Source organism: Typha latifolia, chromosome 5 (assembly GCF_019914945.1).
Source record: "Typha latifolia isolate L0001 chromosome 5, TyphaL0001v2, whole genome shotgun sequence".
Classification (NCBI taxonomy): domain Eukaryota; kingdom Viridiplantae; phylum Streptophyta; class Magnoliopsida; order Poales; family Typhaceae; genus Typha; species Typha latifolia.
In genome coordinates, this window is record NC_133090.1 from 13,776,074 (window position 1) to 13,802,377 (window position 26,304).

The 26,304-nt window shown below is 36.5% G+C and overlaps 4 protein-coding genes and 3 long non-coding RNA genes across 10 annotated transcripts; 4 read left to right on the plus strand and 3 right to left on the minus strand.

Annotated features, from left to right (window-relative positions):
* Positions 1 to 7: 7 nt before the first annotated feature.
* LOC140788084 (uncharacterized) lies at positions 8 to 797 on the plus strand. Its single transcript, XM_073137197.1, has 3 exons — positions 8 to 176; positions 264 to 412; positions 493 to 797. The coding sequence occupies exons 1-3, from the start codon at positions 119 to 121 to the stop codon at positions 658 to 660; spliced, it is 375 nt and encodes a 124-aa protein (XP_072993298.1). The 5' UTR covers positions 8 to 118; the 3' UTR covers positions 661 to 797.
* A 355-nt stretch (positions 798 to 1,152) lies between these two features.
* Positions 1,153 to 2,865, minus strand: LOC140788080 (oxygen-evolving enhancer protein 1, chloroplastic). Its single transcript, XM_073137192.1, has 2 exons — positions 2,498 to 2,865; positions 1,153 to 2,094 (listed from the first exon to the last, which is right to left on the minus strand). The coding sequence occupies exons 1-2, from the start codon at positions 2,744 to 2,746 to the stop codon at positions 1,336 to 1,338; spliced, it is 1,008 nt and encodes a 335-aa protein (XP_072993293.1). The 5' UTR covers positions 2,747 to 2,865; the 3' UTR covers positions 1,153 to 1,335.
* Positions 2,866 to 3,814: 949 nt separating this feature from the next.
* On the plus strand, positions 3,815 to 5,404 carry LOC140789172 (palmitoyl-acyl carrier protein thioesterase, chloroplastic-like). The gene is made up of 6 exons (XM_073138780.1): positions 3,815 to 4,162; positions 4,246 to 4,379; positions 4,452 to 4,565; positions 4,651 to 4,819; positions 4,945 to 5,013; positions 5,096 to 5,404. The coding sequence occupies exons 1-6, from the start codon at positions 3,815 to 3,817 to the stop codon at positions 5,402 to 5,404; spliced, it is 1,143 nt and encodes a 380-aa protein (XP_072994881.1).
* Positions 5,405 to 5,757: 353 nt separating this feature from the next.
* Positions 5,758 to 8,965, plus strand: LOC140788086 (sm-like protein LSM8). Of its 3 annotated transcripts, none has more exons than XM_073137202.1 (7): positions 5,758 to 5,893; positions 5,971 to 6,160; positions 7,250 to 7,345; positions 7,525 to 7,565; positions 7,740 to 7,814; positions 8,528 to 8,580; positions 8,696 to 8,965. In XM_073137202.1, exons 3-7 carry the CDS (start codon positions 7,309 to 7,311, stop codon positions 8,784 to 8,786), a joined length of 297 nt encoding a protein of 98 aa, XP_072993303.1. In that variant the 5' UTR covers positions 5,758 to 5,893; positions 5,971 to 6,160; positions 7,250 to 7,308; the 3' UTR covers positions 8,787 to 8,965. The 3 variants fall into 3 exon arrangements, with proteins under 3 accessions (XP_072993303.1, XP_072993302.1, XP_072993301.1); XM_073137201.1 differs by having other exon boundaries at positions 5,971 to 6,116; XM_073137200.1 differs by lacking the exon at positions 5,971 to 6,160 and having other exon boundaries at positions 5,773 to 5,893.
* Positions 8,966 to 9,495: 530 nt separating this feature from the next.
* LOC140788087 (uncharacterized) lies at positions 9,496 to 10,318 on the plus strand. The gene is made up of 2 exons (XR_012108957.1): positions 9,496 to 9,977; positions 10,070 to 10,318. It is a non-coding gene; the product is annotated as an uncharacterized lncRNA (long non-coding RNA).
* A 6,535-nt stretch (positions 10,319 to 16,853) lies between these two features.
* Positions 16,854 to 17,944, minus strand: LOC140788089 (uncharacterized). Its single transcript, XR_012108960.1, has 2 exons — positions 17,825 to 17,944; positions 16,854 to 17,239 (listed from the first exon to the last, which is right to left on the minus strand). It is a non-coding gene; the product is annotated as an uncharacterized lncRNA (long non-coding RNA).
* Positions 17,945 to 20,285: 2,341 nt separating this feature from the next.
* On the minus strand, positions 20,286 to 23,640 carry LOC140788088 (uncharacterized). 2 transcript variants are annotated; one of them, XR_012108958.1, is made up of 4 exons: positions 23,499 to 23,640; positions 23,211 to 23,369; positions 20,850 to 21,027; positions 20,286 to 20,604 (listed from the first exon to the last, which is right to left on the minus strand). It is a non-coding gene; the product is annotated as an uncharacterized lncRNA (long non-coding RNA). The 2 variants fall into 2 exon arrangements; XR_012108959.1 differs by having other exon boundaries at positions 23,211 to 23,372.
* Between the last annotated feature and the right edge of the window lie 2,664 nt (positions 23,641 to 26,304).

A 26,304-nucleotide genomic window follows, 5' to 3' on the forward strand; every position in this document is an offset into this window, starting at 1 on the left:
ATCCACTTCATCCTTCTGCAGAGGAATCCAACCACGTATGTGATCTCTTCCTCAGAGCTCCTGCTCAAGTAGTAACTGAGCAATACCACTCCTCATAGCATTCAAAGCTCACTCCCAGATGCCTCTCCTGCTCAACTCTCCAAGCCTACTGAGACTACCAATTAATTTCCATCAAGGTAACTACCACAAACCAACCGTTTAAATCATTCCTTCTTATATTTCATCCTTAAATTTTGAATTCTTTTATACCAAATCAAATGCAGCAAAGAAGGCGAAGAGTGCAAGGTTTGTTGTGAAGGGGTGCCAAGGAGAGCAGAAGAGCCAGAGGAGAACTTTCCTTAGCGTAGAAGAAGCTGGTCTAGTTGAAATCTCTGGACTTAGCACCCATGAGCGCTTTCTATGCCGATTAACTGTGAGAATTGACTTGTTTTAGTGAAAATTAACCATCCTTTTTTCTTAACCATATTAAAGGGCTTTATATTTGATGTTCAGATATCATCGTTGAATCTACTAAGAGTGATCTCTGAGCAAGAAGGAGTGCCAATTGAAGAGCTTAACGCTGGCCGGGTTTGCGATTGGTTCTTAAAAGACAAGCTCAAGAGAGAGCAGGACATGGAGTCTGCGGTCCTTCAGTGGGATGATTCGGGATTCCAAATGTGAGAAAATATTGGAAGAAGTTTATTCTGTATCAATATTCCACAGCAACAAACGGATGAGTGGATTGATGGACTAACCAAGTTCCCATCTTTCATGTGATCAGTCCTATTGCAATAGAATTTTGAGCAATTTCATATTAATTTCATGAGTTTTATATTCCTTTGGAGGAAGACATAAGTTTAGTCCCACATAGAATAAAAGACAAGTGGTGAAGGAATTCTTTTGTTCTGATCGTATCAAATTATATATATTTACTCTGATCAATTTCATGCTTGCTTATAAAGGTTTGGGTGACATTTGAACCTTCCATTAAACTATAGCCTTTTAAGTGATCAATGACGTGAGAAAATTATATTTGAGTCGGACATTGGCAAAAATAGCTTCAATCGTTGTTGTAATAATATGCTCGAAATCTGCAAAAGCTATAAGCTTTCTGAGTGAAGATCTGATATAGAGTTTTCCCGTGACTTTTCTCAATAAACTAACACGATCCAATTATAAGATTAACAACCACTCGATCATAGATGATCAAAGTCATAGCATAGATCATTAATGCAAATATACACCCAGTTCTCTGATTCAAGAAAAGAAAATTAAGAAGATTACACTAGCAAGAAATCAAAGGAGTAGCAGCACATGATCATTATCCTTTTCCATCACCACGTACGTACGTATCCTCTAAGACTCAAGCTGTGCATACCAAACGCCCTGGATCTTCACATCCTTCGGCACCTTTGCCCCGAGGTCGGTATCCGACGGCTGGATGCTCTCAAACACTCCGATCACCTCCCCGGTGTCCGCCTTGCTCTTCGTCACGCTCAGCGTAATCGTCCCGGTCGACGACGCCGCGTTCTTTATGTTCTCCTTGGTCAAGTCCTCCTCGTCTCCCCTACCTCCGGCTGGCAAGGCGACGGCGTTGTCGTACCCGGTGCTCCCTCCCCGTCCTTTGGGGTCGAGGAACGACGAGCCCCGGTAGCTGGGCACCAAGAACTGGCCGCTGAAGCTCTCGGGCTTGCCGGTGGCGACGAGCTGCTTGACGGTGAAGAGGAAGGGGACGCGCTCCCCGCCGGGAAGCTGGACGGTGACGGCGGCGTAATCGATCCCGTCCTTCTCCTCGAACTTGATGGTGCCGTCGGAGGAGACCTCGAGGGGGCCCTCGATCTCGTCGAGAGTGTAGGTGAGGCGGGTCATGAGCTTCGTCTTCTGGAACTCCGGGGCGGAGTTCTTGCCGACGCCCTCCGCCTTCACGGTGAAGGAGGTGGGCTCCAGGCAGAACTTCTTCATGGTGTACTTGCCGGACTTGAAGGAGAACGAGTCGACCCCGCCGTCGATGGTCGGGCACTGATTCGCCGTGCCGGTGCCCTTCACCTCCATGTACGTCTTGCTTTGGATCTCGTCGTACGTCAGCCTCTTCGGGACTCCCTCGGCGTTGGCTCCCTGTTGTTCATGTGTACATGCATGGCAAGTCCATATGGAAGGCATCAGTCATTACTCATATGTATCTATTGTGCAAGATTTTAAATGCTTCTGGTTCTCCAAAATTAGTACAAAATTTAAGACCAAATGAGAGCAAAATTAGAATGTAACCATGGAAAGGTATATGCATCCCGCCCATAATAATAGATCATTATAATGTGAAGTCTCCTAAATTAGAATATCAAGCGATAACGGAAGGAAAAATAAATCCTATAATTAGAGTACACTTCGTAAAGGATAATTAACAAATTGCAATCGCATCAAAATTTTCCCGGCTACAAGTGAATCCATCTGAATTAAACGCTTGAAGAAACCTTAGCTATGAGTTTAGAGTACTAGAACAAGATTGAAACATATAATTTACCGAAGCTATGAGAGCCGAAGTGGCGAGCGCGAAGCCGGCGAGCTTAGCAGCGTCGGTACACTTCTGGGCCAGCTCCCGGAGGTCCGAGTGGATCGAGCAGGTGAGCCGCGAGGCCGACGCCGGCTCGAACCCGAAGGCCTTGGAGAGATGCATGGACGACCTCAGTGGCTGCGCGGCCGAGACCCGACCGGCAGAGCCGAGCTTAGCCGGCTGCATCAGCGTAGCCGTGGCTTGAAGAGAAGCTGCCATCCTGAATCTCTATCCCCTTTGCTTTCTCTCTCTCTCTCTCTCGTGTGAAGGCTTTTTGTTCGAGGAGGATGGTATTATTTGGGTGGTGGATAAGAGGTTCGGATAAGAGGGCAATTCCCATTGGTCGCTTGCTGCTATGGTGCCCATTATCCCTTCTTCCTATGTGGCGATCCATGGGGCTCCCGTTGCTGTGGGCCCACCTGGTTTGAGGATCTTGCTAGCTGACTAATAGGAGATTGCCACGTGTTAGCAAGCTCGATACCATCTCGGCCCATCGGATTTGGGCTGGGCTTATTAATAACATAAGAATATAAATGTACCGAGCTTTTCATAATAATCCCAAGTACTAACGACTTACTACCTAAGATGAAACCGGTTGGATTAGCAACCACCCTACGCAACCTGAATCAAATCCTATCAAGATATAGATATAAATATGGAGTAAATAAGACGATTTATCAGAGATCCTATTTAATAATAAGTTTAAGGAATAATTTATTTTAAAATAAATTGTAACAAATCTAGTTTGGTTAAAAACTCATTCAAATTTGTTAGATAAAATATTAAACTAAAAATAAATTTCAAGCTGAGCCTAAATAAAATATATTACTTAAAATAAATTTTAAGTTAAGGTTGAGCTGGAGCCTGAGCCGCTGAGCCTTTTTCGCCCCTGATTGATATTTCGTCCTTCAGCATCAAATTGTCCATTTCAATGGAATAGCTTCTCAACTTTAAAAGAAATCCTGCAACTTCGACCCAAAGAGGAAGGCCAATGATCTTTCTTTGGATTATAGCTCTCTCGGTGATCATTCTCATGCCACTTCCTCCATCTTCCACCTCCAAAAAGGAACAGCTTTGTTCCATTATACTTCAATTCCTTGACAAGTCCAAAATTGCCAACAAAAACAAATGCAAGCTCTTGTCCTTTGGCTTATCATCTATAGACCCCTCCGCCAACTTTGGATTCTCAAGCATCTATAAAACCAAAGCAGAGCTCATTTCATGCTTTTCAAATTTCTACTCTTCTCTTAGGCCTCCATCAAGCATAGTAACTTCTAATAATATTATATGGCTACTCTATCTTGTGCTTTCTCCTACACAATCAAATGCTCTTCTAAAAGAGAGAATGACCCCAGAAGCCCCCAGCTAAAGAAGAGCTCTGTCAAAGCGAATGGCACCTACACTGCCATCTCACACACTGCAACCGATCCTGCGACGCAATTAGTACTCGTCAAAGAGATCACCGGAGAACGTAATCGACAAAATATACCCACAAAGAAGCAGACGACCGATCCTTTTCGACAAGGCCTGATCGTCGACGGAGGGGTCGGATATAGGCAGACTGTGGTCATTAGATCTTACGAAGTCGGCCCGGATAAAACTGCAACTCTTGAGACCTTACTCAATCTTCTTCAAGTAAAAGTTGTTGTATGCGAAAAATTGTTCCTTGAACTGTTATCCGACAGCAAAAACTCATTTATTTTCATGTACGTATGTAGGAAACTGCACTGAATCATGTATGGATGTCTGGTCTTCTTGGAGATGGATTTGGAGCCACGCATGGTATGATAAGCAACAATCTCATATGGGTGGTGACGAGGATGCATCTGCAAGTTGACAAGTATCCTATCTGGTGAGTTTTGCTTAACGTCCGTCAATCTTCTCTTCTGGATTAATGCTGAGTGCTTAACTCCGGCTATGGCAGGGGAGAGGTGCTTGAGATTGACACATGGGTAGCGGCATCAGGGAAGAATGGCATGCGAAGAGATTGGTTAATTCGAAACCGTCTCACGGGAACTATCTTCGCTCGCGCAACAAGGCATGATCGCTATTCTGTTTCTCTTAATTTTTCGATAATTTTACGAACATACTTTGTGATGACAATCTTAGTCGTGCGCAAGCAGCACCTGGGTGATGATGAACAAACAAACGAGGCGTCTTTCGAAGATGCCAGAGGAGGTCAGAGATGAGATCGCGCCATGGTTCATTGAAAGGCAAGCAATTGAAGAGGATGTTCCTGAGAAAATCGTCAAGCTAGACGACAGTGCGAAATACATAGACTCAGACTTGAAGGTAATGCTCTGTTTCATCAGTTTATACACAAAATGCTCCAAATAAGCTAGTGAGAGTTCATCTTGGTGGCTACAACAAAGCACGGATTAAATTATAACCTTTTTTTTCTCGTTGGAATTTTTCAGCCAAAGAGGAGTGACTTGGATATGAATCACCATGTCAACAATGTTAAGTATGTAAGATGGATGCTCCAGGTGAATAGAAATTGAGTAGAAAATGATGGAACTTTTTATGATGGTAAATAATGAAACTCATCTTGTTGCATTGGTTGAGCAGAATATCCCTGACTTATTCCTGGAGAACCATGAGCTATCCAGCATCATACTAGAATATCGAAGGGAATGCGGCAGCTCAGACATTGTGCAATCTATTTGTGAACCTGATGAACATTCAATCCCAGAAGATGATAATATCAAAATTGTCAGGGGTTTCTCTTTGGCACCGGAAATCCTGGACGGCCGTGGCTTGTCGGGGACTTTCGATAGATGGCCGACAAAGTATACTCATCTCCTTCAAATGAAAGGAGAGCAGAAACATGAAGAGATCGTTAGGGGAAGGACTACATGGAGGAAAAAAATCATATAAAGCTACTTAGGATTTCACTGCTTGTTGCTTTTCTTGTTTCGGTTTGAGGAATTCATTGCTAAAGATGAAATCAGATGGGCTATTCGAATGATGAAGAAAACAAGCTCTCTTTTTTTTTCTTTTTCTTTTTTAGCCTGGTTTTCTTAATCTGTATCATGGAATATTCTGCTCAGTAATTGTAAATTATGGAACAGTGCACTGAGTCCTAAGTCAAATCTACAGACTAATATCATGCCGTATGAAATTTTTGGAGCTTATATTGATTTATTCGTAAAAGATTAAAAAATGTAGGGTTTGATTTGTAAATAGGGAAAGTATAGGGTGTGATGTGCAAAAAGTACCGTCGCTAAAAGGGCCCATCTTGGCCCAACGCTCTTCGCAAAATCCCTAATTTCCCTCCTCCTCTCTTGCTCTTTCTGCTTGCGGTTTGTCTTCTTCAACATCTCCGAGGAGGTCGTCGTCTTAGTTGTCATCGAGTTCTTCGAAGAGGTGGTAGTCTAAAACCCTAGTTCCTGTTGTCCTATTCTGTTTGATTTGCTGGTCTTAATATTGGATTTTTCTTGAAGAGTTCTCTTCCTGGGTGGACGGAGATTTATTGTTTGAATAATCTATTGTGATTGGAGTGTTCATCTTCACGGTGCTTGGGAACCGCTTTGGTTGGTTTCTCTGGAGGGGCTCTACCCTACTCCTAACATCCATTCCACAAGACAAGGTTGCGTCCTTGTGTTACAGACTCTGGGACAAATTAGATAAATTGTGAGATAGTGATCTGATTGCAGTTAGAAACTTTGAATTTTCGAGTGAAGATAGAGATGATGGGCGATGTGTTTTAGCATGTAAATTTGTCCTTCTAATCTCCTTTATTAATGTTGATAACTTTCAACAAGAAGGATTGGATTGTGAGTTGGTCTTCCTTTTAGTTCAAAACTGTTCTCTCTTACTGTAAAGAGTTGGAGCCCTTTACAGGGATATCTAATTCGTTGCTTCTGACTGCTTTTTTTTCTTCTGATTTTTACGAATTTCATTTAACTTTCAAATGTCATAATATGATCAAAACTGGGAGAAGCTTATAAATTTTTTGTTGTTTCGGGAATGAAACCAAAATTTACTGAATATTGCTTCTTACAAAGTTTAGACTTTGCTCAATTGTTAAGGACTGTCAGATGATGTGTTCTTCTGGCCTCCCCTCTTACTCAACCACTACTACATCTAGAGAAAACTGACAGCAGTTTTTCAGCTGTTTTCGTGTTTGTCTGCATTCTCTTATTTCAGAGACTATGATCATACTTGGTTAGAATATATGTTGTTGGGTTGTAGATCAGTTATGTTGTTAGAAGATATGTGCCCCTAAAGGGTTGCTAAATATGCATGCTTTCTTTTCTCTGTCCATCTTGAATTTAGCCTTCAACTTAAATTTCAATAGAAGATGACCATTGTTTGGTCTTGTTGTACATGTCACAACAACTTTAATGAGTCCAGAGATAGTCAAAGGATTGTATAAATTGACTTATCCTGTCAATTTACTGGTTGCAATTATTCACTGGTGGCAATTTGGAATCATGACACCTTAACATTTGGGTTCACAGATCAGTTAGATTCTAGAGTAGAAGTTGACTGATTTGGGCTAGGTGTTAAGGAAGCTGATGTTTCCCCTTTATTCTGCTTTCCAGTTATTAGCTTTAAGACGTTGAGTGCTATTTTCATTTTGCTAGATCATAAAATTGGTTCTCCCTGATTCGGTTCTCTTAGTTTCTAAAAGGGAATGATGGATCGAAGTATGTACAGTGATAATCATTTGCCTATGCAGACATCTAGCTTCTAATACCTGAGCCTGCTCTTCTGCAGTTTTATCAAAAAGCGTGGGAGTTCTGCAGTTTTATTAAAATTTTCCGATCACAATCACAATGTCAGCTGGTCCTGGACTTGAATCACTTGTCGACCGTGAGCTACCTCTTGCTAATTTGGTTGAAACTTCAGCTATTACCTATTGTAGACTACATATATTGTGTGGGTCTAATAGTTAGATAGTTACAAATATTTATGTGCATCCATGAACATATCTCAGATGCCCATTTTTACTCAGAGAAGAATGCTTATTGAGTATCTTTTTTTATCTGCAGAGACAATATCTATCATTACAAATGATGGGCGTAATATTGTTGTAAGTTCTTTTCCTTTTAATTTATTAATGCGAATCCTGCAGATAGTTTAAACTTAGAAACCTCTCCCTTTGATCAACTTTGCATTCTAAAATTCCCAAGATATCTAATGTTTGAGGTCTGTTATGTGGCTTCCCTACATTTTCATATTGATTAATAGCTCTTTTGTTCTTTAGGGGGTTTTAAAAGGCTTTGATCAGGCTACTAATATCATTCTGGATGAGTCACACGAGAGGGTATACTCCACAAAGGTTTGTTTTTCCTCTAGTTGTGCTTTATGACTTATGAGTATGGCCATACTTTTGACGTATCTCTTCATATTTCACCTATCTCATGGATCCTGGGCATACCAGTATGTATACCTTATGGAAATGTTCCCTTGTATATTCTTGTAAACCTTAAGTCCACTCATTTATGCCTTTAGTAACAAGGCTCGAACTGCTTCGCAAATGTGACGTCCCAAGCTTACACAGCTATCTTAATATGAACTCTGAAGCCTACACTGCTTTGATCAAATACCTCTTCCCATTAAGACCGGCATGGATGTGTCAAAAAAGTTATTTGGAAAGAGTAAAAGGAAACCTTGTCCTCATTGCACACTCTTTTTGGTTAGTCAATCAATATGATATTTTCAGAAATATATTCTTGAATGAATCTACGATGCATGTTGCAAGAAATGAAGGGAGGTGTACACTTATCTAATATCTTGGATATAATTGATAAATATGAGTTTATGATTTCCTCATAACTATTTGACGTAAGACTTCTCTTCTAATTTCTTAAGACCAAGTCTTCTTATGAACTGGCATACGCTCTTTGTGAACTGCTTTACCTCAAAACCATGTCTCTCTTTGTTATTGCTTAACTTGAATAGAAGCCCTGTATATAAATTTGGGCAATTTTTCCAGCTTATAAATTGTTATTCAGAATATATAATTTTGAGTTTACTTCTTTGCTTTTGCAGGAAGGTGTGCAACAACTTGTCCTAGGCCTCTACATTATTAGGGGTGATAATATGTATGAAACAAATCCTTATCTTTTGAGTCATCAATTTCTATATTTCCAAATTGATTTTTTATATATATGCTTTCCAATTTTTTGCCGTATTATTCAATTTATTCAACAATTGCAGAAGCGTCGTGGGTGAGTTAGATGAAGAGTTGGATGCGAATCTTGACCTGTCAAAGCTTAGGGCACATCCTCTCAAGCCCGTCATCCATTAATTCACTACAAATATCCGATCCTTTCTACATATCTGTTACCATTTTGGTGTTTTATGTTGGATATTTGAGTTACTATATTTGAAGAGTTGTGAATCTACTACAGTGGAGCATGTTAGATATTCCCCAGTCAAGTTTGTCAAGGATATCTTGATATATGTTTAGTGAGTTTCTATGTGCCATTCTGTCTCATCCTAATTACATATTAGAATGTTATGACACTGTTTTCTCTGCCTCCTCCTCTTATGACCCTAAGTATTTCGTCTTGCTGATTTCTTTTCCAAACTTCAGAAGCCCTATGCTTGCAAACTATTCCAAGTAAGAGGTGGCTACCATTTATTGGCATACAAGTTTTTATTCATAGTTCTCTGACCATTTGCAGGATCTCTTTATTTCCTTGTTTTTATCCCATTCTCATCGGAGATGATGCTTATACACGGTCAGTGTGCACTTGGATGCTCTTTTATTTAGGATGACACCTTTTTGCCTTCTCTGTGAAACTATTCAGTCTTATATAATTAGCTGCACCATATTTTTTTGTAATACGTCCAAAGTTCTCGTCAATTAATAAAAGAAAAATGGCGTGTTCGGGAGGTTATGAATGCTGAATGATAAATGGGATGACTTGACTTTTTCGTAAGAAACCAAAAGGCTTTCACATTCTGCGTTTGTTGTACTTCATAGATCAATCAAAACTGCAATTACGGTTCACGTGAATTACTAGGTAGAGCTCATCGAAATATCGATGCTATCTTTTAAGCCAAAGTCATTCATCTTTTTCTTAGAAAATTCTGATGCTTCTCTACTCATATCCCCCCACAACGTGAAAACTCCTTTAAAGATAGAATGAAATTGGTTGTATTTAGAAAAATGAATTTTGCTATTTGGGAAATAATTAAATTGAAACAAAAGTAGACAGGTCCATGAATAGATTTAATCTTAATCCACCAATCCTTAACTGCATCAAAGCCATCAGGCAAAAAAAAAAAAAAAATCAACGCCGAGTCTATCAATCTATCGCTGATTAGGGTATAAATACATGGTAACCACCAATCCCTGGAGGTACCCAAATCAATATGGATCACCGCTTCCCAAAGAACTCCTCCATCCTCCTCCTTGCTCTTCTCATCTCGGCTCTCATCATCTCTCCATCTCACGCAGCGGAATTCCCCACCTCCGGCAACCCAGAGAAAGGTTACTTACGTTCTCTCATGGATGCGATGCTTGTCTTCTTTTTGTAATTTTATGAGGTATTCAAGGGTGTGTTATTCTTTGTGAATTATTAGGTGGGCATGGCTTTGTTGGAAGGAGAGGAAGGGTGAGTTTGGATCGGCGACAGGAGTTCGCACCGCCTTCACCAGAAGGCAATGAAAGGCCTCCTCCGACGGGGCTTTCTCGTTGAAACATGGAGATGTTCTTTCTCCAGATGGCTGGTTTAATTTCCTCTTGCTTGTATTTGTCTCTAATTAATGGAGGCTGCTAAAAAATAAACATTGGTTATGACTTTATGATACGATCGTGTTGTATTTGGCTAATTCTATTTTGATTTGTGTTGATGAACCTTCCCATGGATTGAGTAGTCATGACTAAAATGTTTGGGAAAAAGATAAAGAAAAGTTGACATGATATCTTTCTTTACGACTGATTGAATACATCTCGGGATCCAAAATAGGTACAGGAAATAGAATATTTACTTTGCCATGTGCAGTCTATGTATTGTAGAGTGTTTATATATATATATATATATAATATTTTTTGTGTTTGTCAAATGAAGAGGTTTTAAAATTATGATTATCTCCAATTAATTTTAGAAAGGTCATAGATTCTGAACACTGCTTAAAGCACACAGGAGCAGTTTATATCTCCCAGGAGCTTATGAAACAGTCATCTTACAGTCCCCCTGGTGCTTATTTTCAGAAAAAAAAAAATGGTAGATTTCTCCTGTTTCAACTTTAAATAACCTCATTTTTTTGTGGGTTAAAAGAAAGCAATCGTATTAGATAATAAAGAGTAAGATTTCAGATAGATATGACAGGTGCAAAAGTATAATTTACTTAAAGGTCAATACAGTGTGATTAGATTTACTTTTCATGACAACTATCAGTAGAGCATATTCCCATGATCGAGGGGTAGGTCGGCCCGAGGATAGATGATGTAGCTCCGTCTACAGGCACAATTAAAGTTATCACATGGATGCAACTGTTATATTGGCAAGCATCCAACGCTGCATTTGCACCAGCCTTGCATCTGAATCCATTCCTTACGCTCTTAAGGACTATCACCTAGTTTGGATAAGATAGAATATAAAAGAAAGTAAGGACAGATTATTTTACTTGTTTGGATCCAATTTTTAGAAAAGAAAGAGAGAGAAAGTAAGATAAAGAGGAATAAAAACCCGTCTCTAACTGTCACTTTTCTCTCCAAAAGGGAAGAGAAATTTCCCCCCTATCTACCAAAGGTTCTACATAATCATTAGGTCTGACCCTCCCCTAAACTCAGTTGGAACTCACTGGTTCCCAAACCCGGTCGGAACTCGCCTGATTCGCTTGGTTCCCAAATCTGGTCGAAACTCACCTAGTTCCTAAACTCGGCCGGAACCCGTCTGGTTTTAATCGAGCTAAGCCCATCCCAAGCCCGATTTAGACTCGGCCCGACTCGAGCCCGAGATGGTAATGGGCGGCATAGGCTAAGCCTTTGCTTGCCCGGTTCAGTCCAAAAGCCCGATCCACTACTCTCATCTATAGCCCAACACATAATGCTTGCATATTCCTATAAAAATTTTATTTCCACATTAGATATTTAGTAAACTATATATAAATATATAAGTATGTTATCATAAAAGATAACCAAAATATCTTCATATAAGCCCATTAAACTCAGCCTAATAAAATATAATATTTTTTATATTTAACCTATTATGTTAGACCCATTATATCCAACCCAAGACCAATATCTAATAAGCTAGTAGGCGGTAATAAGCTAAAATATTCTAGCCTGGCCTAGCCCAACCCGAGTGATTGGTGGGTCGGGCCGTGAATAAATATTTAAGCCTAGTTGGCCAAAAAAATATGGCTTGAACTCGGCCCAGCTTACCCGATGATCACGTCTACTTCACTGTGAGGGTTTCTTCCCCTTCCGTCTGTTTTATTCTTCCCTCCCTTATATCTTTTTTCCCTTCCCTCCCTTATATCTTTCTTTCCCTCTTAAGATTTATCCACCCTCTATCACAACTCTTTATTTTTTGTGATACTCTCCTTTCATTTTCCTCACTTTTATTTGTCGTCGTCCCCTCTATTTCGATCTCCCTTTTTGATAAAGGTTCTCTTCGATGCCCCTCTGTTGCTCGGTGTACCCTCCTCCCGCTTGCGGCTATAAATTACATGCAGTTAGTTGTTCACTGTATACTCGGCGTGCCCTTATCTTTCATCTCCAATTTGTTCACCACTATTTGTTGTTGTCGCTTGCTCACTCTCTCCTGCGTGCCACCGCCGTTTGGCTTGCCTCCCTCATTCTTTATCTTCACTTGCATTCATCCTTCCATTTTGACGAGGATGATGTCTATGGAATTCTAATAGTCATATAATCACTTATTTTATTTGAACGCATTCCATGTTTTGTTTTACGTAGGTTGTTGCTATGCTTCAAGATCTAATCAAGATTGAGAGGAAGCTAGTGTTAGCTAGCCAGTAGAGGATGTGTGATATGAGTGTTTTCTCATTCGGATCTTGTATGTCTTTGGGGCTTTGTGTTTTTCTCTCTTATAATGTTGGTAGAGGGGCTTTTCAAAATATATTTCATTTTTCTATGTATATCAAGCTTGTAGGTCATGATTGGAATTAATAAGGTTATCTGCATACATACTTGTTATATGTATGTATGTATGTATATTAGCATTCTAAATATTCTTCTATTTTATTATATTATTTATTTCATCTTTGGAATTCTATTAATAAATTTAAAAATTTAAATATTATAGCTTGTGCTAGTTCATTTTAATAATTAAATGTTAGATGAAGAGTAAAATAGTAATCATATTATTATTATTTTTTCCTCTACTTATTAGGGGAAGTCGGACATATCACTTCCTAACTCATTTCTCTTAACTAAACAACAAAAAAATGGGTCAATTTCTAAAATTATCCACTTTACTTTTCTCACTTTCCAACGAGTAAACTAAACGAAGTAAGCTTATTAATATATATATATATATATATATATATATATATATATATATATATTTAATCTTCTTTGGGTTGCATCCAAACAAGAGGCGTAGCCATTTCGTACGCATCGAACTAGTCCAATTTGGGCGCGGATTGGCCGGTCCAAATCCCACCCCACCCCCCGTATGGTTTCACGTGCCGTCACGGTTCGAACCAATTCTTCCTATTATTTTTTTTAATAAAAATTGTAATAAAAGCATCAACTCCAATCGGAATGGGCCAGCGTTTGGGCCAACGTTTTGGACCGGAAGACGAGAAGCAGCCGCGCCGATCTCCACCGTTGGTGGATGTGAGGGCCGCATGCGCCACCCGCACGAAACCCCACGCCCACGCGCCGCTCTCTTGCCGCTCCTCCACCGGACATCCCTCGACACGCGTCGACATTTCATTCGCCTCCTCCCATGGGAAGGCCGTTCGAGTGCCCAATGATTGACTAATTTTTCCTTTTTATTTTCTGATTCCTCTGTCGAAATTTGCGTATTACCCCCCTCACCTTACACCAAATTCGCAAAAGATGCCGAGTTTAACGCCGCCGATGACAAAATTGCTTAAATTTAGGGGAGTTATGTGAAACTTTGACGTGATGGCCGCGTGCCCATGACGTAAACGGTGGGCAATGCAAGTGCTCGTACTAAGCCCACACTGCGTGCGTGGGATTAATTAAGAGGTAAATCTAGGAGTTAATCAGTCGATTAGGGAAATAATAATAATAATAATATTATTATTATTATTATTGTTATCAGAGATGAGTAGTGAGTGGGCTTCATGGGTGGCTGGTGTTCTCCCGAGAAGTCTTCCCAATAAAGGAGAGAATCTCGTAATTTGACCACTAGCCTTAAGCTTTATTGTTCTCGGATAGGGACTTGTCCTTTCTGATTGGTCCTTCTCCCCCAGTGCCTAACCTTAATTTAGAGCCCTAACTGAATCGTAGCAATAATAATGCACATATATATATATATATGTATTAATTATATTATAATGCCAGTTGATTGATATTTAGGAATAATTGGATCCATATAACAGAGAAATAAAGAAGCGTGTACTATTGTAGAAAAAGCCGTAGACCAAGGGGTTTATTCACCATTTTCTCTGCATGTAATAAAGTTTTTTTTTTCCTTCTTTTTATTACTTTTCACCCTTTTTTATGCTTTTAGATTTGACATGACAACTTATGTATCCGTTTGAGTTGACGTGACAAAAATCAGGTGCAAATTTAATTCCTTTTACAATTTTCTTTGCATTCAAGATTCACTCTCAATTATTACCTTTTCTAATATCTAAAATATTTTTTTAAAAAAAAAAAAAAAACACAATTTTCTTGTAGATGGTACTTAATGCTAAATATTTTATCTTTCATTAATTTTCATGCAACTTGTTTCTTATTTTAAACAATGGTGCACATAGCAACCTTAGCCAGGAGAAGTGAATATGTTATTCATAAGCATGTTCACTCTTTGCAGCAGAAAGGGGGAAAAAGAGAGAGAAAAGAAAAGGGAGAGAAGGTTCTTAATTTGCCTACCTATTTTATGGAATTAATATAAATTTATCTATGATAATTTTGTTATATATATATATATATTTTTTTTTTTTTCTCTCCTCTCAATTCAATCTTTCATGTAGCTGAAAGTTTTAATTGCAGCATAATCATGAGACTAAGTTGTGAGTGATTAGACCTAAATATGATCAATTAATGATTACCCCCAAGTACAAAATGAGGTCCAAATTAAAAGGGCCAGTCAAACGGGGAGAAGAGGTCGTTCAACCCTATTCCACTTATGGTTACTCCTTTACGGACTTTATTATATGTAAATATTTCCCCACATACGTATAAAGTCTCTCACCCCGACGTGCTTTGAAATCCGCGCAAGTGCGTTTTGCATTTCCCACAAACATGCCCCCCATCCCCCCTCAGAATCCATTAAAAATCCACACGCTATGCTCCAAAAAAGCAACCCCTTCTCTCTCTTTCTCTCTCTCTCTTCTTATGTAGTTATATACCCACCTTATGCTCCTCCTTCCTCCTTAGCTTCTGTCAACTCTAGCTAAGCTCATGGAAGCCATGTCTCCAAGGCCAAAGTATGGGGACCCAAGTGGTGGGTACTTGGCCTATCGCAAGAGAAGAGCTTTATACGCAACTTTGATCAAGACGTACAAATAGAAGTAAGCTTTGCAGCTGTGCTCTCTCTTTCACTCTCATGGAGGGTGGCATTGTACTGCGGGGGAATTGAGGGTTCATGGTCCGATTAATTTCTAGGTATCTTTTAATACTCCCTTTTTTCTTTTCCTTATCTCTCTTCTTCTTCCTTCGTAAGGGACGCATTCGTAGTGTTTCAAGTTGTGAGGGTTTTAATTTTGTTTTTTGGAGAGGGTTTTGGTGCTGGGAATGCATCGCTTACATTTTTATCTTCATCACCATCATGTAATTCTATATTTCTATCTCTAAGTATATGATTTTTGTGCTTGGATACATATATATATATATATATATATATATATATTTATCCAGGGAATATTCACATCCGCTTTGATATTTATTATCATGAGTTTATTCAGTGGAGGAGGTGGGAGGGGTTATGTTATTATGTAAGGTGATGGTGGCTTGACCTTTAGAGAGAGGATTAGATTAGGATTTAGGAGGAGGAGGAGGAGGAGGAGGAGGAGGTCCTGTTTGATGTGGCTGTGCAGCATCAGAGGTGGGCTCAGAGTGGTATACAGTATATACTATGCTTGTGTGGGTGTGATTGCGTCTCCTTGCTTTAGACGAGCAGAGAGTGGATTCTGACATTAGACTGACAGATGGTTACATGCACATTTCTTGCCCAGCTTTAGCTTTTATCATGCCTTGATTGCTATCTTGTTGTACGGCCTGCAAGATGAGCAATCTTAGGGAAGTAAACAGTGTAATGATGTTATGCTTGGTACTTTGCTCCTTGTTTTTTTTTTTTAATGCCTTTTTTTTTTCTTTTCTTTTCTTTTGTTATATATTAGATAATTAAGCAAACTCTCTCAAAATATGAGCTAATAGTTGGTGTTAAAATATTGTACTATCAAGGATATATGCATCAATTTTGGTATTGTCTTTATAGAAAAAGTTTATAGCAGATGAGATTAGTATTTGCTCTGGCAGTAGGAGATCTAGAGAGGGATATTGGAGAAATTGGGCTATTAATTAAGAGGGTATAAATATGGTATGACTTTGGACCAGTATTTTTAAGTACAAAGAGAAAGAGAGGGTCAGATTGGAAGTACAGAAGTTACCTCAGGGGTAAATATATTCTTTACCCAAAAGTTAACTAACCTTATTCCTTGCCTAAATACTTTAACAAGTGAAATGAAAGATAAACAAGTGAACTACTAAAATTCCATCCGGTCTTCCAATCTCAGGTTATTATTTTTAGTGATACAACTGTACTCTATGGAGCAATGGAATATATTCTAAGTAAGAAATTAAGATCGAAATTTGAATCTGGTTAATTATATACTTCCTTTCACCGCTTGTACTTCAATATAGCAGAGAAAAGAAGAGATGCCTCCAAGATGCTCTCTTAATCTCCTCCTCTCCATCCATATTTTCTTGAATAAATATTTATTTTTTAGAAATTTCAAATTATTTACAAACTAGATGCCACCTGTGATCACTACTTGGCCCGGAGTCGATTTCCAGCCTAAGATTTACAACTGAGCTGCGCTTGATTTTCTTATTAAGCTTCCCACCAAATCAATAGTGAATTGATAGTTAGACTAAATCTCAAGATTGGTATCAGATAGTTTTACTCTATATCGATATACTTCAAGTCAAATAATTAATTAGGCAAGAAATTGGTACGGATTGGGCCATTCGGATCGGTTTAGATGAGCACTCACTCAATGGATCTCTATTATCAAAAGCTTACAACAAAGAGAAAAAGAAAAATTATGGCCTCAAAAGATAAAGAGAGGAAATTGGGTAGGCTTTAATTTCTTGCGAGCATGGATTAATTATTGTGGAACATTTACAATTGCATGGTACTTAATAATTGAGATCGTCAAAGAGTACTAACTACTACATGCATGTTTGGAAACTCTAAATTCTCCCAGATTACTACTTCTTCTCAAGAATCTCGTGGTTTTCCATTTCCGTCAAAAACGATGATAGTAGAGAACACCTTGTTGACCTGCAAGGGATGTAAAAATTGTGGTGTGGAGGGCTGCCTGCAGGAGAAGGAGGGCCGGGCAAAGGCCTTCTTCCCAATTCTATACAAGAAAACAAACAATGATAAAAATAAAAATAAAAAATATTAGAATATGAACATGAGTATAACTGTCGTGCTCTATCGGCCTAAGATTTTTGAGTAATGGATGACTAAACATAATATGAGAATAGATGAGTGTCAGCCATTTTTATTAAAGGTCATGAAGCTAATGCACATGATTGATGTGTTGCATATAACTAATTAAAGTCATCGAATACGTATGATTGATATGTTAAAATGCATCAAATGACGGACCAACTCGGATGAGTTAGGTCGCACCCGCACAGGCACCCGCATCTCGCCAAGTACTCTTCCTCAAAAATAGGAGGTCATGAATTTATAATTCAGAACAAGATAGAAAAAAAAAGAGAAGCCAAAAGAGAAAGAAAAAGAGCAAGATTTTCTCTCAATCTTATTTGGGGGCATGAGAGAAATAGAGATATATAATAGAAAGAAATATTTAATTTTCTTTCTCTCATCTCCTTTCTCTCTTTAAATTTATAAACGAGAAAAATAGTTTCCTCTCCTCTTATTATATCTTCTATTATCTCATATTTCCTCAATCCAGATATTTTATAGAAGATACCTGATTTCACTAGTTGGATTTGGGGTTGCATGAAAGAGAGGATGAGCAGCAAAATCTTCACCATTTTTAAAGAGTGATTGAGAGAAGAAGAGAAGCCTTGCATGTTTCTTCGATTCAAATAATTCTTCTACAACACTTTTAGCAACGAAGAGCTCTATTTATAGTTCAAAAAAAGGAATTTTGTTTTTATAATTTACTTAAAATATGACGAGTTATTTTTAACTTTATCTAAAAAAAAAGTGAAATTAACTAAAGTTGTGAAAAAAAGAAGCATAAATAGATGTTTGTGGTCTGTGAAACAAGGAAAGATCATGATCTAATTCATGGCTTTTAGCTTTGAACAAAAGGACATTGTAAATAGATGTTTATGTGGTTGGTGAACGAATAAGACGTATGTGAGGGGGTACTATGAATTAATTAATGAGAAGTGACTGGAGTCAACCTTGTTTAACATTGACTACAATATATATATATATATATTTAATTTTTTTTTTTTTTTAAAAATATCGGTAACGAGATAATTTCATTAATTTCAATAAGATGTTTACAAGCTTAGTACACAGAGAAACAGAGAGATATGTTGAAATAATTCTACCACCAATATAATAAAAAAAATATATGAGCTAATTTAGATTAACAAATTTCTAATATAATGATATCTCAATAGAAATATTATATTTAGTGAGACACTAAATTTACCTTTTAAAATTACTTATCAAAGAAGAGTACTTAAGATATTCTTATCTTCTTTTTTTCTGTTTTTTTTCTAGAATGTTCTTATTCTTATCTAAAGCACCATTAAAATCCAAACTTCTTTTACATTTTTAAGGGTATATTAGCAAATCAATTAACAATGTGTTAAGTTAAAATGTAACTTGTAAATCTACCTTTTTTTTTTTCTTCATTCAGACCCAATATGATGTTTTCTCTGCAATTGACAAGTAATTTTTTTTAAATTATTTTCTTCCTAAGTAGACCCAATATATATATATATATATTAAAATTATCCTTTCTTACCGCTCTTATATAGCATGTGATATTAAACAAAAATGATGTAAAGTTTAGTACTTTAGTCTTTTGTTTTTAATGCCTTAATAAATTTTTTTTTTAGTACATTAAGAATTTGTAGGCAAATTATGGATGTTTGGAAAAAGCATGGTTTATTGAAAATAACTGATCTAACTGAATGTTAGTTAGTTCAACCTAGCATAATTTCGTATTGAATTGTTTCCGTATTTAGCTTCTCTAACTATTTTATAGTTATCTAACTATCTAGCACTTTTTATTTAACATATTTTTAACTTTTTATTCTAAATTAAAGAATATTCTATTATTTTAAGATATACTCCAAATTTTAATTTTGGAGTTACATTTTGATTTGCAATGATATTATATCTCAAGAATATATTTTGTTTATTAATTTTAATCGCAACTTGTGAACGATAAATTTACTTAAGAAATAGATTCATCTTTGTCTGATAATTACAAGAGGCTAACTACTTTGATTTCATTCTTTTTTTTTTCTTTAATAACAACAGAAGATTCGTAAGGCGAAGAAGAGATGCCCTCCTCTTTTCGATCTTAATTTGCTTCTTAGATTAGATTCTTTTTAACAAAATTAATAAAAGTAAGTTTTCTCCTCTAAATTGTTTTATTAGAATTTATGAGATTTTTTTCTCGCCTAAATTCTTTTCAACCAATAAATATCCAAGAAGGGAGAATTGTGGCTTGGAGGGTTGTTCGACGGACAAGGAGGGATCGTAGTTTTAGACTGAACTCTTCCGCTCAATTCTATATGAGAAAATAAATAATAAAAAAAGAATGACTAGAATATAGATAGTTATAAGTTTATAACTCTCGTTGCTCTGTGAGCTTAAGCTTTTAGAATCGTCCATAACTTAACATGGTACAAAAATAAGAGACTAGAATTTATTGTGTGCATGAGAACATTTTTCTTCTATTTTCTCCATCCAAACAGACTTTTTGGTGGCACTACCAGCTAGAGCTCGTATGTGAGTATCTAGTTGTGCATCTTATCGACATTTAAAGGCAAGAAGCTTTGGATATCCCACAATTAAAAATTAAATTCATTCCCTAATTTTAACCATATACGATCGCAAGGTTTAAATGCCAATCATACATTTTTATATTTCCTACTCACAGTAAGCATCATTTACACTCTATTATATATAATATCTTATTTTTAATGTCTCAAAAATATTCTAAGTTAGGTTTTCATCTAAAAGCCAGTTCCATGAAGAAGAAAAAAATTACTTTGGTCATTCACTACTTGAAATCTTCTTCTAAGTTATCTAATTCACCGAGCATTAGGAATGCTTTGGGGAAGTCAACCTAATTAGGTTACACCATTCAAACGAGTGCAAAATTAAACACAAAAGCTAAGTGGATTGCACCTTGAATGACTCACATGCATGCTAATTAATTTGTAGTTGAATAAGTATTAATAAGAGATAAAACATTATTACTTTATTTTTTTATTTCGAAACACCCATATGTGAATAACTTGATTGATGCATCAAAACAATTAACAAGCTTATACATAATAGAAGAGGAAGATTAGACAATTGACTTTTAAAATCAGTCTCACAACTCGGTAGAAAACTCCAACACCACAAGGAGGAACAATATATAATGTATATATATATTATAAGGATGACCTATTCTATAATTCAAAGTTATTCATGAATTGTTGTGGATCATATTGTTGCCTTGGGGAGAATTAGGGATCGAAGTTGCACGCAAAGCCCTTCCTCTCAATTCTACACAAGAAAAAAAGAATAATAAGGATAAGGATTATAAACCTCGTGCATTATTACCTTAAGATTTTACCGTATAACTTAACAATAATATCCTAATTAAACTCACATATGTATCAATCTTAGCACTTGATTTAGTTCAATTTTTTTAAAAAACCATGTTTTGGATTGTCTCTTTGTTATTTTAGAGGATTGATTATTCTACTATTAAGTTAAATTATATTTATCTCTCAAATAATAGAGTATACCTGCTTTCGCTGCTGGTTGGACTTGAAGTTGCACTAGACAGAGGATGATGATGAAGAAGAAGAAGAAGAAGAAGAAGAAGAGAAGCCTCCCATTTGCTCCCATTTGCTCCCACTTCATAACTATTATTCACTCTTTTGTTGCACATATACATATGTGAGAGGATCTCCATCGTTGCATCTGCTCCATATTTAAAGGCAAGAAACTTTAATTTGGAGGTCCCACAAAGACTTAAATTAGGATCCAAAACTTTTTTACCCTATGAAAAACGCAATCATGTGTGCTTTATTAGGCAGTGAGACACTAAACCCCTTTTCCAACTCGTTTCCTACTTATATAGATATAAATATATATCTATATGCTAATGTTTCGAAGGTTTGTGAACTAGTTGGAATGGTCTTGTAATTAATACAATTGACAGCCAGTTAATGGATGGTATATTGGTGCGGGGAACTCAACCTAACTTTGAGGTTTCAAGACGTTCACATCGAAAGTCTACTTAAATCTTTGGCTACATGACGAAAACCGAGTCCAAAGTAGATTGCACGCTTGAATTCGTCAAAATATTTTCGTGGCGTGTTCTTTCTTCTAAGGAAATTGAGCAATAGCAGTGGTAGTGATGACCTTTTATTGTAAGTTGCACTATTTTTTCCCTGGTCGGCCATAGTAGTGGGTAGACATGATTATTAGGCTCGACCCGTCTAAACCCAGACCCGAGCCCGATTTAGGCTCGGCCCGACCCGAACCCGATATGGTAGTGGGCGGCATGGGCTAAGCCTTTGCCCGCCCGGCTCGGCCCGAAAGCCCGATCCACTACTCTTATATATAGCCCAACCCATAATGTATGCATATTTATATAATTATTTTAGTCCCACATTGGATATTTAGTAAACTATATTTTAATATATATATATATATATATATATATATATATATATATATTCATGAAAGATAACTAAAATATCTTTATATAAACCCATTAAACTCGGCCCAATAAAATATAATAATTTTTTATATTTAATGCATTATATTAGAGCCATTATACCCAATCGAAGCCCAATATGTAATGGACTAGTGGGCGGTAACGGGCTAGAATATTCTAGCCCGGTCCGAACCCGGTCCGGCCCGCCCGATGATCACGTCTAGTAGTGGGTCTAGTAGGGTCTTATGATTTTCCCTTTCCATAGTGAGCGTTCTCTTAGTGCGCTCCACCACCGCCGGCTTTTCTCCTCTCCCCTCCTGATGAGGCTTTTATTTCTTTCTCTCGCTCTCTCTATTTTTTTCTTATTCTTTCCTCTCTATCTATATCCTCTCCTTCCCCTCCTCCTTACTTATCCTAGTCTCTGATGTTGCTCATCGATGTGGCAAAGAATTAGGGGAACTCCCTTTGTATCTTCTTTTAGTCTATGACAATTTTTGGCTAATAATGATAGAGATAGTTATTGAATTAGCTTAGGGTTTGGGTGTTTGATTGGTTTAGAAATTTTTGTAGCAATCCAACCCCATCATTTTGTTCGTGGTTAAGATCTTGCCTTCCTCCCTTCTCGTTGTTATTACGGCGATCGAAGCTTATCTACTATGCTTTCATTTGTTTCTTACGTTGGTTTATTTGTTGACTTGCTCTCTACTACCTGTTGATAAATGCAGAGTTATGTATGCTCGGGTCAACAAAGATTATAACGGTGTCCTTATATTTTATTCCTATACACTCTTTTAATTAATAATATTTTAATATCTTTTATTTTTTTAAGTACTAAAAAAGACTTTATCTTATATTTGTTAAAAACTAACATGAAAAGTACATATTTAATAACTATGACGTTTAAAGAATATATATATAATTTAAAAGGATATAGAAAAAAAATTTCTATTTTGAAGTTGTAACTTCAATTTTTTTTTTCAAACAAAAAATAGAAAGTAAAAAAATCCCAATTCTAATCTCGCACTCCCTATCATGAACTTCCACTTTCTAAGGTTCGACAACTAAAACTTTCCTTCAAAATAAAAAATTGAAAATAAAACAACTTGTCATTCAGAAACAAATTACTTCTTTTCTGTCTCTTGCGTTCTGATTCTCGATAGATCTTGTGCTGAAGAAAGCTTGTATTTTCTAATTGGATTATAGTCTACAAATATCTAATCCCTTCTTAAGATATTTGGATTTCCTTTTAGAGGAGAACAGTACGCCTAAACCAAAAATAAATACGGTTAAATAAAGAGTTAATGAGAACGAAGATTTCAAACAAAACTTAAGCAGCAGTTCCATTTGATATGGAATGGAGAAAAAAAAAGGTTTAATTTATGTTTGAGGATGGTAACAGTCAATTTAGATAAGAGAGGAGAAAAATTATATATTTATTTACCTTAAACAAGCATTTTTTTTTTAATCTCGAAATACGATATCTAATTAAAAAAACACCGCATCTCTAAGTAGAGACGTTCTTAGAGTGGAATCGGAGCTGGTGGAGTATACGGCGGTGGAGGGCCAGACGGTTGTTCACGTAGCAGCCTCCCTTTCATATCTGCTAAATATTAGAATTAAGATCTAATTAGAGAGTGGTATAAATCTAGAGACGAGACGAGACGAGAGGAGAAAGAAAATAATAGATAGATATATAGATTGGTAAGTGAAATTATTTACATCCACTCACAGTTTCCATTGACCAACTCGAAATTGAAGGAGAACAAGGTCACTATTAACAGCACTAAGAGGAGAGACAGGAAGTTGGAAGAGAGATGCATATATATATTTTTGGGCTCCCTTGATTCTTTAAGATATTTGGATTACTTACTTCCTCTTAAGATCTTATACTATCCTCCTTTTTGACAAGTCTTGCTTAGTGACTTTATCGCTCAAGAAATTTAGTGGCAGGACTTGACTAGTCTATGTTTTACTTTTACTATCGTATTAAAGAATTTGGGCTTGGCATCTTATTTATTTATTTATTTATTATTATTATTATTATTATTATTTTCGTGGAGAAAGACTTTGCAACATCTCTGAGACTATTCAAATATATCAACTACTTAGAGCTTTTATTCTTCGGCTATAATTGAGTAGCTGAAAGTTAATAGAACTTCAAAGTTCCATTGCATTAAAAAAATCGTAGATTCATACTCATATATGCGTGAAAGGACCGACGTCTCATTTATCAAAATCACCCTAACTTTGACTTTTATCATCATTCACAAACATTTATTGAGGCCTTTCTTCCTCTCATCTAGGACAGGAGAAAGTCTTTTCTCCCTCTTGAGATTTTCTCTATTTTTTTCTTCTCTTCTCTGAAATCTTCTTCCTTCTTTCATCTTTTCCTCACTCTTCTACCCCATGCCTTGGTTGATTCTCTTGTTTGTTTTTATTGTAACCTTAAAAAATTATTTTAAAAAAATATTAAGGTCAGTTTGCATCAAAAACAAATGGTAGAGTATTTTTAAGACAGTATAGAGTGTGAAGGCTAACAAAAACCTCAGGTAAAGTACTTTTGTTAAATTTCCATAAACAATTTAAACTCTTAAGTTCATTTTAGTGGTAATTATTTTTCACAATCTGATTTGGATTGTAAACCAATTTATAAATCATCTGATAATATATGAGAAGGATGGCATGAGAATGATTCGCATTCTCTTGATCTTCACAATGTAAGATAATTAATAAGCCAAAAATAAATAGAATTTAGTTTTTGCATGTTCGTACTTTTAAATCTTTTATTTATATTTATACCTCTCAAATCTACGTTTTCTTTTTACCTTCAACTTACTTTACAACTGGATGCAAATGAGAATAATTGATAGAATTTTATAGTTAATTAGGACTAAAAATAATTCATACAAAAAGCCAATAATTTTGAGAGATGAATACCTATATATATTAGAAACGCGTGGAAGGACCGGCAATGCCATTAATCAATTCTACCTTTGAAAAAGTTCATTCTAGTGGTAACTTTTGATAAACCATTTTGACCAGTCCATTTGATACGTCTAATTAACTCAATTATTAGATAGATCATGTCCATATCTATTCCTTCATTGCCACAGACAAATTAAAAGTCAGTCTTGCCATGGACTTTCATAAGAAAATACTAATGAAGACAAAGGAGGCAAGACTTGGGTCAAAAAGAATATAATGTAGTATAAATATCCCTCCTCTAGGAGAAGTTGGCAAACACAAGAAGAGACAGAGACAGAAGAAAGAAGAAGATGGAGCTCTCGTCCAAGGTCCTCTCTGTCTTCTTAGTGTTGATTGTGGCCTTCTTCTCCTTAAATTTTGAGTTGGTTAAAGGAAACGGATTGTGGAAGTACCTTGTTCACTTATCTATCTACTATTTTTCGCCTTCACGGATAATGTCCTCGCTCTTAACTAGAGCTTTGAAATGAACAGAGCTGCATATCTCTGCGTTTAATTTCAATGCTTTGCAGCTAAGTATCTCCCCTGTTTTTCTGTATCTCGATCCTGGAACTTACTAAATAAATGATATCCTCTACGGGCTGTTCCTTAAAAATTTAAAGATATTGTGAGTGTTTGATGGTATGATGCTTTGATGAGAGTTTAAGTTGCATTGTTGAAAGGGCTGATGATAAACATTTGCTTTGATGCATCATTGTTGATATACCTTCTGATACGTCTTTTTGCTGACAATTGTTCCAAAGAGCTTTGACTCATGTCAACGGAATCAAATTAGGGTCGACTATTTTAATCTTAAATAATTACTTTAAGAGTATTAAATAGTTAAATTAACTCACTTATGTAATAATTATTTATAATAAATATTTCTGAGACATAAGTATTTCATATAATAGTATGAAGGATTAAATTAACTCACTTATGTAATAATTTCGACTTTGGCAACATCTCTGATTCAAATTATACTATATGCACTTATTTGAGTGGTGCAACATTGCACGTAGTCTAAAAGGCATTAAAAAAATAAATGATTTGTAGGCTTTTTTTTTTTCTTAACTCGAAATGGGCTTCTAAATTAGATTACATCAAGCCTTGTGCTCAGAGAGAGAGAGAAGAGAAAAAAAGAAGGAAAACTCAATTCCAATACCCAAATTTTTTTTTTAAAGAATGTAGTTTAATAGTTTAATCGTTCATACAACAAAGTACTAAATCCAATCTTTTGCAATGCCTGGCATTGGTGCTCTCTCTCTTGGAGAGTGACTATGCCCAAATTACCAACTCTATAAATGTTTTAATCTTCCACACCCAGCCAGTTTTATTTGCCAGAGTAGATATCAAGTGCAAGAGTTCATGAAGTACGTCTGCAAAAACTAATTCACATAGTGTGGCTGCAAAAACTTTAAAATCATGCAAAATTTCCAGTTTCTTGGATTAATTAAAGGCTAAGGCTTCTAAATAGGGTAGATATTGACAAATTTTTTAGACTAAGTATAACTCCAAATCTAAAATATTTACTCTTGTTTTTTGACTTTATAACTAGTAACAATACTATTTTA

What these genes read in the sequence shown, in the direction of transcription:
- LOC140788084 (XM_073137197.1), top strand. Translation starts at nt 119, where the DNA reads ATGCCTCTCCTGCTCAACTCTCCAAGCCTACTGAGACTACCAATTAAT. An exon ending in ACCAATTAATTTCCATCAAG is followed by an intron (nt 177 to 263) that starts GTAACTACCACA and finishes AATCAAATGCAG; the next exon opens with CAAAGAAGGCGAAGAGTGCA. An exon ending in GCTTTCTATGCCGATTAACT is followed by an intron (nt 413 to 492) that starts GTGAGAATTGAC and finishes TTTGATGTTCAG; the next exon opens with ATATCATCGTTGAATCTACT.
- LOC140788080 (XM_073137192.1), bottom strand. Translation starts at nt 2,746, where the DNA reads ATGGCAGCTTCTCTTCAAGCCACGGCTACGCTGATGCAGCCGGCTAAG. An exon ending in CTTCGGCTCTCATAGCTTCG is followed by an intron (nt 2,095 to 2,497) that starts GTAAATTATATG and finishes CATGAACAACAG; the next exon opens with GGAGCCAACGCCGAGGGAGT.
- LOC140789172 (XM_073138780.1), top strand. Translation starts at nt 3,815, where the DNA reads ATGGCTACTCTATCTTGTGCTTTCTCCTACACAATCAAATGCTCTTCT. An exon ending in ACATAGACTCAGACTTGAAG is followed by an intron (nt 4,820 to 4,944) that starts GTAATGCTCTGT and finishes GGAATTTTTCAG; the next exon opens with CCAAAGAGGAGTGACTTGGA. An exon ending in ATGTAAGATGGATGCTCCAG is followed by an intron (nt 5,014 to 5,095) that starts GTGAATAGAAAT and finishes TTGGTTGAGCAG; the next exon opens with AATATCCCTGACTTATTCCT.
- LOC140788086 (XM_073137202.1), top strand. Translation starts at nt 7,309, where the DNA reads ATGTCAGCTGGTCCTGGACTTGAATCACTTGTCGACC. An exon ending in ACTTGAATCACTTGTCGACC is followed by an intron (nt 7,346 to 7,524) that starts GTGAGCTACCTC and finishes TTTTATCTGCAG; the next exon opens with AGACAATATCTATCATTACA. An exon ending in ATGATGGGCGTAATATTGTT is followed by an intron (nt 7,566 to 7,739) that starts GTAAGTTCTTTT and finishes TTTGTTCTTTAG; the next exon opens with GGGGTTTTAAAAGGCTTTGA.